Here is a 14,809-nt window from a genome sequence, read left to right on the forward strand (position 1 = left end):
TCCCATCTTTTAAACCACTCATAATTAATTTTTTTGTCTTTTTATCCAATCCTTTCAACCCGTTCTATGGCTACCACCTTTTTACACATGAACATCAGAGGAATAAGGAAAAACAAAAGTGAACTGAAACAAATGTTAACTGAAAAACAAGTCACAGTAGCCTCCATTAACGAAACCTGGATGGTTTTAATATTTTTTAAAAAGAGCGACCAACAGGCCATGGGGGCGGAGTGGCACTTTTAATCAAACAGGGAATCGAATACAGGGAAACCCTTTTTAATCTGACACAAGAAGAACTTCCACATAATGAATACATGGCCACCACACTGCTTTTAAATACATCCACCACTCTCGTCATCTCTTCAATATATTGTCCCCCTGGAATACAGCCCTCAGGAAAACTCATCAAGACCATCACCAACAACAGAAACGTGCTCATAATGGGAGATTTTAATGCCAAACAAGGATTTTAACTGCAACACTACAAACAAATCAGATATAACACTCAAAGAAATACTGGACACCACCGACCTCACTATCCTCAATAATGATGAACCAACACACACATCCACTCTGCCAACTCCACCATGGACATAGTGGACCTGTCCCTCTCTTCACCAGACCTCTCAGCCACACTCCACAACTTCCAAGTGAGTCACGACATCGGCAGCGACCACCTCCCCATCCTCGCCATCTTCTCCCTCCCACTCCAACACCTGCCACAACACCACGGTACAACTACAAAAAAGCAAACTGGGAAAACTACAGGAAACACATCATCAAAGACACCACGGACATCACTCAGATCCCCCTCGACCACCATTCACTAGACCACCTGGCTACAAACATCGGATCACTACTCACCCAGGCTCGTGACACATGCATCCCACTTCACTCCACCACCAAACCACAGCAACAGCTCCCACCCCACATCCTGCACCTTATCAAAAAGAAAAAAGAAAACTACGGAGGCACTACATCAAATACAGATCACCGGATACCAAAACAGAAATAAACCGGCTCCAGAACCAGATCAGACAACAACTCACTCTGCACTCACAGCAACAATAATTCTTCAATAAACTGGACAGCGACTACAGATCCAACCCACGCAGCTTTTGGCAGAAAATTAAAAAACATGAACAGTGCACAAAACAAAAACAACATACCAACTCTCATACATCAAGGAAAATACACTGAAAATAACCAAGAAAATGCAACCCTGTTCAAAAACCACCTCCAGAACACTCACTCCTGTCCCTCAGATCCACACTTGGCCACAACCAATCCAGTTTAAATCCAAAAAATAATTCACTCTGGCAATATTCATCGACATTGAAAAAGCATTCGACAAAATGTGGCACAACGGACTAATATACATACTACAAGACCCAAAACTCCAAATACCACTTCCAATATACAACATCATCTCAAGCTTCCTCCACAGCCGACAAAGGTTAAGGTCTCCACTTCCCTCTCCACCCCTTTCAATCCCAAAGCTGGTGTCCCACAAGGTGCAGTCCTCAGTCCCCTCCTCTTTCTCATCTACATCTCGGACGTCTACTACCTTCCACCCACTATAGGACACATCTCACAATTTGCAGACGACCTCTATTACTGGACTCACTCCAAATCAATTCCTCTGGCTGTCAAAAAACTTCAAACATGCATCTCAACAATAGAAACGAGGTCCAACAAATGGAGAATCAAACTCAACCCCAACAAAACCCAGCTCATCCTGTTCACCAGAAACACCCAACTCAAACCAACGGTCCACCTCACCCTCCACAACACCCTCCTCACCCTGGCCAAGGAGGCAACGTTTTTAGGAGTCACCTTTCAAAGGAACATGACATGGACCACCCACATCAATAACCTGGAAAAACAAGGCAACCAACGACTCAACCACCTCAAAGCACTCACCGGACACAAACACGGAGCATCACCAGAAATCATCCTCGAGGTTTACCAAACATCAGATCAATCTTTGAATATGCAGCACTAGCCTGGACCACAGCTTCACAACACTAATACAACAGACTACAAATCATCCAGAACAAGGCAATAAAACTGGCATACCGACTCCCTCAATACATCAGCACCCACTACATCCACAGTATGTCCGGACTCAAGACCATCCAAGAAAGAAACACCATCCTCATCTAGAGATACATACAGAAGCATTCAACAAGACAACTCACTCAGTCTCGAGTCCTTCTGCAACCTATTCCATGCCGAGGCTGCAAAATACACAAAAGCCCTTTACCAATTCCATACGTTCATCTGAGACAGAAAGCATAAATTAGTCCTGAGAGCAAAAGGAGTAATCTGTGTAATGAGGACACATAGGTAGTATGGGAGCAGACCAAGAATGCTTTGTATATAAAAGGTGAACCAATGACAGAGCCCACGGCTGGCCAGGGCAGGCCATCCTACCCGAGAATATAACTCAAAGTGGAGTCAGAGTTTTACTGGTAATGAACCTCAGAGCAGCTAGTAAGCTGTGTCAACCATATGAAGACACTGAGCAGAGGACTGCATACAAAAGATCACCATAGTCCAACACAAAAAAAAAGTGTCGGCACAAGTCGCTTTTTGACATTAAAAATGCACTCTCTGCTTTAACATGTAAGTATCAGCCATATAAATCCTGCACACTGTAAACAGACATACTGTACATGCATATACTCCAGCTTTGGGGCGGCTGTGGCTCAGAGGGTAGAGCAGGTCGTCCACCAATCAGAAGGTCGGTGGTTCGATACCCGGCTGCTTCAGGTCACATGTTGATGTGTCCTTGAGCAAGACACTTAACCATAAATTGCTCCGGAAGGCCTATTGGTGTGTGAATGAGTATTTAGATTAGATCCTGATGGGCAAAGTAGGCACCTTAGCAGTGTATGAATGGGTGAATGCTGACATGTAGTGTAGAGCGCTTCGAGTGGTCGGAAGACTAGAAAAGTGCTATATATTTACCATCTACTTCATGTATATAAAGTAATCTAGTACTTTCAATATTTGATTCCTTTGCACTATTTGTATTTGTTTACAATCTACAGAACTCTTGACTTGTATGTTCTGGATGTTGTTGGTCATTGTTGCTTTATGTACAGAATAGTTCTATGTTTAGTTCTCTTTGTTCTACTTTGTTGGCCTTGTTTTTAGCTGTATGTCTATTTCTATCTTCCTGTAAATGATTCTGTCTTTAAGTACATTGAGATCAACTTCAAATGGGACTTAGTTTCCTTCTGTATGTGTACACACACTTAGCCAATAAAGCTGATTATTTTCTAAATCATTATTCAGCATTTTAACGGTCTGTTGTCTCTAATGATCCCTCAGTACCAGTAAGAGTCTACAGCAGCTCAGAGGGCTGGAGGTCACTAAAGGACTAAAGGTAGGTTAGCTAAATGCTAACCTCAGCATGCTAACATGCTAATGCCAGTTACGTTCATTTGGACAGATGCAAAACCAGGAAATTACAATATTTTACAATTTGACATAATGCGCTATTTTACATTCCCCACACAGTTTAACCCAGGTGGACTGGGCCCAGACCTGTTCTCCTGCTGTCCAGCCCAGTTTTACCGCGTTCATGTCCGGTCTTCCGGTCTGTTCTTGACCAGGTAGTATCCGGTACCATCCGGTACCATCCAGTACTATCCCCTCCGAGTAGCGTCTTCTCTGCTAGCAGTTAGTCATGTTGTCCTAGAGAACCACTCCAAGTTCAATCAGATTGTTTTTTTACCAGAGGTTTGGTTTATAACAATATCCTACGGCTGGTTTCTTCAAAAGAAAGACTGTAAACGGTGTTCTGTAGAAGATAATCCACATCTCCATGGCGACAGCAGAAATATTAACTTAAACGCCTGCCATCTACGATCCAATGAGGACGCCAGTACGAGGCAAACAGCCAATCAAATCTCCAGCGGGGCAACAGCCAATCAGCTTTGAGCATGCGTAGTTCAATTCAAACTTTATTGCAGACTCAAAACAAGACATTACATATAATACATTACAATACAAGAAGCACTATAAAAAAACATGATTAAATATATATATATATATACATACATTAATGCCTTACATATAAAGAACTATACCAATGCCTGCAGCCCTGCTAGCTGGGACCGGTCCTGCTAGCTGGGACCCGGCCCGCCCTGCTAGCTGGGATCCGGCCCTGCTAACTGGGACCGGCCCGTCCTGCTAGCTGGGACCTGGCCCTGCTAGCTGGGACCAGGGAACCGGCCCTGCTAGCTGGAACCAGGGAACCGGCCCTGCTAGCTGGGACCAGGAAACCGGCCCTGCTAGCTGGGACCAGGGAACCGGCCCTGCTAGCTGGGACCAGGAAACCGGCCCTGCTAGCTGGGACCAGGAAACCGGCCCTGCTAGCTGGAACCAGGGAACCGGCCCTGCTAGCTGGGACCAGGAAACCGGCCCTGCTAGCTGGAACCAGGGAACCGGCCCTGCTAGCTGGGACCGGCCCTGCTAGCTGTGCGTCTTAAAGTTGGAGGAGCTGCTGGACAAGATGCACTTGTCTTGGGGAGAGGAGCATCTATTTTATTGACTGCTGTATTGTCTCTATTGTCCTGTTTGCGGTTCGCGGTCTCCGTTTGTCCACGATGGAGACATTTCACTAAAAACCAAAAAAGACATTTTGTCCATTAAATGTGTTTTATTTTCTTTATGCTTACATAGCAAAACAAAAATCCTTCTTTGAAAGTTTGAACACATCCAGGGTCTTTTTCCCCTTTAGGAGACGTTCTAGTGAATGTGAGGAACTGGCACGTTTACCTGCTGTGAGAAAGACTGACCGACCCAAAGTTCTTATTCACTTTTAAATCAGTATTACTTTTTATTTTTACTGATTGTATGATTTGTCTTGAGCAAAACATGTTTCAGTAATATGTTTTTCAAAAATGCATATTTTTCAAAAAATATATTTCCTTTTTTGTAGTTTTACTTTGAGAGTTTGATATTATGAATATTTAGCATTATGATGAGTTCTCCCCTACAGACTAGATTGTCTAAAAATACTGTTCAATAATATACTGTGTAATTCACATGGCAACTGATACCTTGCATAATATAACATGGATATAAGGGTATGTCCCATACTGTATAATGAGTCATATTAATCCATATCTGTCATCCCAGAGATGTGTTGACACTGGTTCCTGTCGTTAGACGACCACCTGAAGGATTTCGACAGCCTTGGTGTTTGGTTTGGATTGGGTTGAGTCCGACTTGTTACGACCTGCTTTCTCAGCCGCGCTCGTTTTCTCACAGTTGTCCGGCTGACCGCTCTGCTGGTGGCCAAATTCAAAGCTGATCCTGAGTTCTCCCATCTGACAGCGAGGGAGAACGTCTGGGATCCACTCCATCACAAACGGACTGGCTTCCTTCTGATCTGCCGGTCCTGCAGAGATACCACAGTGGAACTATACAGCTGATTTCTTGGTGCTATATCACGGCTGAAAACGGCTGAAAACCCGTCACTCACCGACTTTGAGGAAGGTGCGGAGCTCCATCGGTCGTATAGCCTGCGGCCGATCTGTCCTGCATCCATCTGGTAGTTCTGGTTCAGGCGGAGGCTCAGGGCAGCGGAAACGTGAATAAGAGCCGTCTGCGTTCTTCACAAAACTCTGAGATAGCTCCAGAGGCAGCTGGTAGAGGGAAATAAGGAGGTATCAACACTTTTATCAACTCATATCTTCTCTGCTTTTTGGCAGCCGGACTGTAAGAGAACAATGTTCAGAGAGGTTTTACTGACATCAACCTGAAACTGTAAAAGCGAGACGGAGCAAAATATGATTTTTAAGTGTTTACCTCTGAGGTGTCAAAGATGCGTTTGACCTGCATGAGACTGATGATGTGCCAGGTGTACTTGGAGAGAGGAAGTCCATCGTTTCTCACAAACGCTGACGTCCACACAGAGAGAGAGAGCGAGAGAGAGAGAGAGAGAGAGAGAGAGAGAGAGAGAGAGAGAGAGAGAGAGAGAGAGAAAGAGAGTCAACATTTGCTCACATTTGTGGTTTATTTAGCCAGTGGTGGAACAAATATTCTGATCCTTTATTTTTGAAAAGTACTAACATAACCGGCAATAAGTCGGACTCGTTTCCGGTGGGGGTTGGCCTCCGCCAGGGCTGCGCTTTGTCACCAATCCTGTTCGTGATATTCATGGACAGGATATCGAGGCGTAGTCGGGTGGAGGAGGGTTTGCAGATCGGTGTGCTGAGGATCTCATCGCTGCTTTTTGCAGATGATGTGGTCCTGTTGGCATCATCGGTCTGCGACCTCCAGCACTCACTGGATCGGTTCGCAGCCGAGTGTGACGCAGTCGGGATGAGAATCAGCACCTCTAAATCTGAGGCCATGGTTCTCAGCAGGAAACCGGTGGTTTGCCTACTCCGGGTAGGGAATGAGTCCTTACCCCAAGTGAAGGAGTTTAAGTATCTCGGGGTCTTGTTCGCGAGTGAGGGGACGATGGAACGTGAGATTGGTCGGAGAATCGGAGCAGCAGGGGCGGTATTGCATTCGCTTTACCGCACCGTTGTGACGAAAAGAGAGCTGAGCCGGAAGGCAAAGCTCTCGATCTACCGTTCAATCTTCGTTCCTACTCTCACCTATGGTCATGAGGGTTGGGTCATGACCGAAAGAACGAGGTCGCGGGTGCAAGCGGCCGAAATGGGTTTCCTCAGGAGGGTGGCTGGCGTCTCCCTTAGAGATAGGGTAAGAAGCTCAGTCATCCGTGAGGGACTCGGAGTAGAGTCCTTGCTCCTTTGCGTCGAAAGGAGCCAGTTGAGGTGGTTCGGGCATCTAGCACGGATGCCTCCTGGGCGCCTCCCTTGGGAGGTGTTCCAGGCATGACCAGCTGGGAGGAGACCACGGGGAAGACCCAGGACTAGATGGAGAGATTATATCTCTACTCTGGCCTGGGAACGCCTCGGGATCCCCCAGTCAGAGCTGGTTAATGTGGCCCGGGAAAGGGAAGTTTGGGGTCCCCTGCTGGAGCTGTTGCCCCCGCAACCCGATCCCGGATAAGCGGTTGAAGATGGATGGATGGACTAACATAACAATGTAACAGTACTCCATTAAAAGAAAAAGTCCTTGATTCAAAACTCACTTAACTAAAGCAAAATGTACTTAAAGTCTCAAAGTAAAGTACTCATTCTGCAGAAAATCAGTCTCTGTGACTGATATTATTAGACTATTAATACTGGTGCATCAGTGTATTAAATGTATTAAGTAGCAGTGCTGTCCTCAACCAAAGAAATTCTTAGTCGACTAAGTAATTAGTTGATTTAATCGACAGATCTGTGAAACTGAGTTTCTCCACAAAGAATCATACAGAGGCACCACTTTAAATCTGGTGTTTATCAGAGATGTGCTCATTCGTTTCTTGGAAATAAGTCATTCAGCATGAAAAAAGCATAAAAAATGATTAATCAACTACAGAAATCTTGGTGGACTAAGACCAAAAGGACCGATTAGTCGGGAGCAGCCCTATTAAGTAGTATTTTAGTATTGTAGCTGATGGAGGTGGAGCTATTTTTAACTACTTTATATACAGCTAGGTAGTTCATTCCAGTGTTTCCAAAACTCCAAAGGGTCACAATGTAAATCTGAGATGATTAATGAGGGTCGGATAGAAGAAAAAACTTCTGTTCTGCTAGACAAATTTGTATTAGTTTTTGTATTTTTCTCAAATTTTTGCATTTTTTGTGAAATATTGGATACTTTTACCTGTTTGAACCTCAAAAAACTGATTTAAGTGAAACCATGCGAGAAGTTTAGTGGTGAAATGTCTCTTTGATGGAACTGCTACCAACTCATAGATATGTGAAACATGACGAGAGGTCACCACATTTAACGATGCATTGTATTTTATAAGATTATCATTTGTTCTTTTATATAAAATCTTTATCTGAAAAGTAACTACAGTTGTGAGATAAATGTCGCGGAGTAAAAAGTAAAATATTTGCCTTTGAATTGTAGTGGATTAGAAGTGTACGGTAGCATAAAATGGAAATACCCAAGTCAAGTAAAAGTACCTCCAAATTGTATTTAAGTACTGTACTTGAGTAAATGTACTTAGTTACTTTTTGTCACTGTGTTTGTCTGAGATATCTGGGTGTGATGCAGCTCAAACACTTGTGGCTCCAGATTTGTGATAAGAATGAGCTGATTTATGATGTTGAAATGACATAATGAATCTGATTAAGTAAAAGATGTTGTTCCACCTGTGGTGAAGTTGGGCAGCCTCCTCTTCTTGGAGCCCAGCGACAGACGATGCTGCAGAGCGTTGAAGAACTCCTGGGGGATGTGGTACACCAGAGGTTGTGGTTTCCCTGATGGAAAAACATCAATGCAAAAACTTTTTACTGCAACAAGCAACCAAAGTCAGAGTCAGTCACCCTGCAGAGAATAATCATTGAATTATGCTTTCTATCAGTATTGAGCCATTAATAAGGCTTATGGGTTAAACCAGAGGTGCTTATATACATACAGTATATGGTGAAATGATTTATCAACGTGTCTTTACCATCAAACTGGTAGTGCATTGTCTGGTGGATCTTCTCTGTGACGCTGGCCAGCCACTGCTGGAAGCTCATCGTCACCGTACGCTCATCCACAACCTGCGTGCTCCCTGAGACATCAACACACACACATTCATTATCTTCCTTTTGTTTCTAGGTGGACCACACACCAACCACATACTCAAGTCTTTAAAGTCTCTCAAGCTTTTGCCAGTAAATTGAATTGCAAATGTTTTCAAATGAAGTGTTAAAATAGCACTGCAGTGCGCCCTGGATCAGGATTAGTGCTGCAGGATTAGACAGAGGGCTGATAAAGATAGAGACAGATGTCTGAGAGACGAAGTAAGGCTCTTTAACAGACAGAAAGATGAAAAGGCAGGAAGGGGGGGGGGGCCGACAGGCAGCACCTGGAGCCTTCAGCCTACCGGCACCAGCGGCGTTCCTCTGACCAGCTCTCCTCAGGCCGGAGGCCGACACTCCCTCCTTCCCCACCCCAGAGACAGAGGCCACTGAGGGGGCTACACAGAGCCAGGGAGGTAAAGAACCAAGATAGAGATAGACAGAGAGGAGGGAGGACAGTGGAACATTCAGACAAATCATCGTGCATTAATGAGTGAGAATAAATATTTCAGGAAGTATTACGATGAAACCACCAGAGAGAGATTCATCCAGGCGAGCTTTCTTTGTCTTATGAGGAGAGTTGACGGGTTGGGCCTGTTGCAGAGACTTCTCACTGGGACCAGTTCCTCTACTGATGGCGCTTTGCTGCACGCCTGAAAGGAAGAACAGGACATTAGAAGCAACAGGTTACATTAAACCAAATAATACACTAAAGGATTAGTTTAGACTTTTTTATTAGATGTATAAGATTTTATTATTCAACACAGGCCATTTTAGTAGAATATGACTATAGAAGAGAAATTATTTAGTTTTACTTTTGTACGGCACTTTTAGGCGGATGTTTTACTGCTGTCCGGTGGACGCTTTCAGTCCAAAATGGCGGAAGCGTTGCTCTGCTGCTGGGCGCTGATGTTGCAATGAAACAACCTATTGACTTTCACTTCTTAGCAATATACGTTCTTTGATTCAAGTGCCAGTTTATTAGGTACACACAGTTAAAACTAATGCATTCTGATACTGAAGGTTATGACATTGATAGAAAGGTGTTGATTCAACTTTATGATCATTTTGGAGGCTGTTAAATTGTATTGCATCATACAGTACAGAGGGGTGTTTCTACTGTCTAGCCTGCCCTCATTGATATAGATGGGGTGGACAAAGTTATAGACACAGCTGTATAACAGCACCACAAACTGCAGCCTCCAAAATAATCACAGAGTTGAATCAGCCAAGCCTCCAGGAAGAGCGCTGGGCTTTGAAGCTAATTTTCGTAGTGGCCAAACGGTGGAATTACAACCTCCGTGTCCGTTCACGTGATGCCATAATTTTTTTGAAGTGAATCAACTTCCCAGTACAAACACTAGTACAACGCACTAATAGCTGAATCCAGAGTTATTTCCCTTCCCCCGTTCATGTGAATGAGACCCAGACCGCGGTTGGAGCGAGGGCTGGGAGGAGTTAAAGGAAACGCTACTGTGTCTGCTCTATGGACCCATGGCAGTCGAGCCATTTTAGCTTCATGCACCACTGAGACACTCTGATAGGAATGAACGGGAGCCTCCAACGCTGTATCCAGTTCTCTTTATACATCCGTGGAATCAACACCTCCCTAAAACAGGACTGTTATATTAGACCGCACTAGTTTTAGCTGGGTGTACCAAATAAACTGGCAACTGAGTGCATGTGGCAGTTCTATGTTTTGCCTGAAAGTGGTCTGGGGGGGCGGGGTTATATGCTGGATCATTTCTTGGCCTATAACAGTGACTTCCTGTCAGGAAACCAGTACTCATCTAACTCTCTGCAAGTATTTTCCAAAATTTCAAACTATTCCTTTAAAATGTGTTGAAAGTGAAAACAGTGCTGGAGAAATATTATGAGATATTTTAAGACCCCACACCAGGAAATATACAAGAACACAATCTTGACGTGTTGGAGACAATGTGGATCAATGGAGGCAAATCATCATCAAATTCATATTTTCTGGGACCGCCCCAAACTGAGTTTATACTGGAAAGGTATTCATAACTCATTAAGCACTGTATTTAAGACTCAAATAGCCCTGAACCTGGAGACTCTTTATCTGGGACACGTTTTGTTTTTGAGTCAGAGGAGTGATATAAGGCTGCTGCAGGCCCTTTTGGCGGCAAGTAAAAAATCTATCACAAGAAGGTGGCTAAATCCAATAACACCTACATCGGATGATTGGTATGGAATAATCCTTGAAATATTTAAAATGGAAAAGTTGACTTACTCTTTGAGGATCCAAAAGGGAAAATTTGACCAGATTTGGAATAAATGGATCGAATTTATAACCCAATAAGAGCAGACTTTGTATGACTCCACTGACTTTTCCTTTCCTCTTCTTGCTGAGAAGACTAAGAATGTAATGTAAGCTCCCTTGGTTCTAATGTATATAGTTATGTCTTTTAATAGAGTGTGAGCTAGGCATATGCAAGAAAGCTAAATGTAACTGCTGACAGTTTGATGGAGTAGTATGCATGGGCATGTAGGCTGTATACGCGCGAGTATGCAACTGAATATCGATGTGTATATGTGTAGATGTGTTAAATCTGGACTTGTGGAACGGTTTACACGGCCACGTACTTCAGAAATGAGGTTGGAGGACCCACAGTTCTCCAGAAGACTGAGTTGACTCACAAGTACTGTGGCATCCGCACGCCTCTTTTCGTGCATATGCATATAAACTGTACATGTATATTAAAATGGGAAAAAAGTTAAGTATAACTATCTGTAAAGTTTTGTATACACTGTGATAACGCCTTTTCCAAATAAAAAGAAAATTTAAAAAAAAGAAAGTGAAAACATGCTGAGTCATTGTACCAGTGGGGGTGTAGTTGATGAAAGCAGCAAACTCTGACGCCAGTTTCTCATCGCTTGCAAAGGCACACACACAGGCGTAGAAGTGAAGGCAGGGTTGTGGTGTGACCGAGCTGGAAGGAGGAGGAGGAGGAGGAGAGTTGTTGGATCCAGCTGCTCCATCAACACCAGGTTTACTTCTTCTGCTGCTAACTTCACAGGCACAGTGAAAGACGGCGTGCTGCTGCTGCTGCTGCTCTCTGCTCCTCCTCTCGCTCTTTACAACCTCAGACAGCCCACCTGCACCTACTGTGAGATGCAGCAAACCCAAAGGATGCTGGGAATCTGTGTGGCACTTCACCACCAGGGTGTCTTTTGTAACCCGCTGCACCAGAGGGCCTGGAGACTCCGTGGCCAGCCTCCACAGCTCCTCCCTGGCTTGAATGGAGGCCTGTAGACCCTCCAGGACGGAGCTCTTTAAGGTCAGCGGCGTCGCACGGCTCCGACACTCTATCGCCTGCTTGATGTGGATGCAGAGACTGTCGGAGGACTGTTTCGAACCGGCCACCGCTGATTCTGTCTCGCCCTGATTTGACCTTTGACCCTGTCTGCATGACGGCAAAAAGCAGCGTCCCAGGTTGATGCGGGTTAGCAGGGTGGCGCCGTCACCTGTCGCTATAGCCGTATCGGTGGGGACGAGTTCAACAAAGCCCAACTGCGTAGCTGTGGCTCCTCTTCCTCTGTGACACACTGAAAACACCTGGACTCCTCCACCTGAGCCACCGCTTAGGACTCCTCCTCCACCCTCACGCTCTTTCCCCACCCTCTCCTCGCTGTCTATTATCACTTTCACCACCTCCACCGCACATTTCTTGCTGTTCCTGCTCGCCGCCGAAGAAGCGTTTCTGAGGGAGACCCCACAGGCTTTGTTCTTGCAGCTGAGCCCCCGGGTGCCGTTGTAGACGCCACACTGCGGACACTTGCGAATCCCCCGCAGGGTGGCCCTCCCCAGGTCGGAGAGGAAGTCGGGAGTCGTGTATGTGGTCTTTCTGCTGTCTCTCTGCTTTGCTGCCAGGTTGGCCTGAGCAGTGGAAGTCTGGGGAGCGGAGGGTGAGACCACGCTGGACGAGGAGGACACTGTTACTTCACTTTCCATTTTGGGACTCTCCATCACGAACAGGATTCAAACCTGGATGAAGAGGGAAATGAAAAAGGAGAAAGTCACCTACACAACCTTCTCCTGCTACAGAAGCTTGTTTGGGTCCCGTCAGATGTCTGAGAGGACTACTTTTGGTACTTTAGTACTTCTTTCATGCTTTTATGATGTATGAAGGGTTTGTTTTGTACATGGCAAACAGACAAATATCCCTCTGAGTAACAGTTCAATAAGATTAGAAGAAATCATCAAGAAACTGGAAGCTTAGCATTTGTCAGAACCCTCGACGTCACTTTTCACTCGCAGTAAACACGTTCTTAATGTTGTGAATTAAACAAAAACACTCTTTTAGGGTTCAGGCAATAAAAGTGCTATAGTTAGGTTTAGGAAAAAACAACATGGTTGGGCTTAAAATGACGACGTTTGTACAATGAAAATGAGACGGAGAGATGTGAACAGGGTATATGTACATATGAAGCTATAGCTGATTGTAACTACGCACGGGACACAAACAGCGACCTTTCCACCTCCCCTCCTGCACCGGTACGTCACCACGCTGCAGCCGCACTTTCCCTGAGTGGTTATATTGACGTTGTAGTTAATGGAAAGCTCGGTTAGTCTCATACCAACGCTAAAGGGTGCGTCGGTATCGAACGCTGACGGCCGTGACGTAGTGCTGGTATTTGACGCCCTGGGAATGAGAACAGGCCTGAGATTGCAGAGGGAACTAACCCCATGTTTAGAGCCATTTGCACCGTTGTGGTTCAATAATGATGGAGGGTTAGTAGCAATAATAGTATTCTTCCTCGTCATGCAACACTGTGGGGTCATCGACTAAATACAAGTTTGATTCATTTAATTCTTCATCTTTTGGGGCCAAAACTATTTCAAATGTAACACATGTGGTTTTTTGAATCTCTGTTAAAAACAAATCCATAATCCAATTAAAAATTAATTAGAATCTAAGACATAAAATCGTGCAGAAAAGATATCCTGTGATGTGTGCAGGTATGAAGAGGAAGCCTAGTAATAAATAGAATAAATAGATTATGATGTAAACAGAGTTCTAATCAGATTAGCAGTATAATCGCAGTATGGCAGTAGTAGAAAGTGGCATCCATGGAACATACAAAGTGAAGGGAAAATAATCCATGTTTTTTTTATGCTAAATTGAAGTTGCAATATGAAACTTTATTTAAAACACATTGCTTTCTTAAGTTTTGCTAACACAGTTCAATGCTCTGTAATGTATATCATGTATATGTTCACATGCTGTGCACACACCAGCAGGGTCACGCACGCGCTTACTGTGTGAGAGCGTTAAAGGAGCTGCGTTGCTTCTGTTTGGTTCATTCAGCTCCTCTCCGGCTCCGGAACCGTCTCGACCGTCGCCATTCCTCCTTACATCCCCGCAGCCGCATTGCGCCTGTAACGACACTCCCTATTGGCTGGACGCGATCACGTGGGGGAAAAAGGGGGGGCGGCCTCTCTGGGAGCGCTGGCTCATGGGAGATGTAGTTCATGTGGATTAACCAGTGTATCTTTGGTTTAGATTCGTTTATCAGGTGTTTTCTTGTTGACTTTGGCCTTTATAAACACAATAAACAGTCTAAATCTATTCCAGTTCTATTCTACTCTCTTGTACTCCCACTGTAATATGAATTATTATCAGTGTTTATGGGTACAACTAATGTTAGCATGCTAACACTCTAGAGTCTAAACTGACCAGCTACACGTTAGCATGTTAGCATTATCATAGCATTTAGCTCAAAGCATGTGCTATAGCCCATAGCCCTCCTATGGTAGAGCCTCACACAGCTCTTATTCACCCAGCTAGATGTTAAATTCCTTTAGATGTTACATGTTAAAGTCTTAAGAAGTCTTGATTTTATCTGTATTCAGTTTACAATGAAATCAAAAACTGATGAATGCAGTTAATAATCAGATTGTAGAAGCTGGAACTAGATAATGGAACTAGATAATTGAACTAGATAATTGAACTAGATAACGGGAGGACAAAAGACGATTAATCGATTACCAAAATAGTTGCAGGTTAATTTTCTGTAGATTGACTAATGAATTAATGAAGTACTTGTATTAGCTCTAGTAAGTATTATTTAGCCTTTAAATGGAACAGTTGTTTCAAGTAAATCAACAACTAATTCTAAACTAATGACAG

General features: G+C 44.2%; 1 protein-coding gene across 4 annotated transcripts; it reads right to left on the reverse strand.

Annotated features, from left to right (window-relative positions):
• Positions 1–4,208: 4,208 nt before the first annotated feature.
• Positions 4,209–14,231, reverse strand: c19h2orf42 (chromosome 19 C2orf42 homolog). Of its 4 annotated transcripts, none has more exons than XM_074617886.1 (9): positions 13,931–14,231; positions 11,499–12,663; positions 9,191–9,310; positions 8,945–9,055; positions 8,543–8,647; positions 8,241–8,348; positions 5,827–5,918; positions 5,501–5,663; positions 4,209–5,416 (listed from the first exon to the last, which is right to left on the reverse strand). In XM_074617886.1, the coding sequence occupies exons 2-9, from the start codon at positions 12,643–12,645 to the stop codon at positions 5,181–5,183; spliced, it is 2,082 nt and encodes a 693-aa protein (XP_074473987.1). In that variant the 5' UTR covers positions 12,646–12,663; positions 13,931–14,231; the 3' UTR covers positions 4,209–5,180. The 4 variants fall into 4 exon arrangements, with proteins under 4 accessions (XP_074473987.1, XP_074473985.1, XP_074473986.1 ...); XM_074617884.1 differs by having other exon boundaries at positions 13,915–14,228; XM_074617885.1 differs by having other exon boundaries at positions 4,210–5,416; positions 13,939–14,226.
• Between the last annotated feature and the right edge of the window lie 578 nt (positions 14,232–14,809).

The sequence above is a fragment of the Sebastes fasciatus genome, chromosome 19, assembly GCF_043250625.1.
Source record: "Sebastes fasciatus isolate fSebFas1 chromosome 19, fSebFas1.pri, whole genome shotgun sequence".
NCBI lineage: Eukaryota > Metazoa > Chordata > Actinopteri > Perciformes > Sebastidae > Sebastes > Sebastes fasciatus.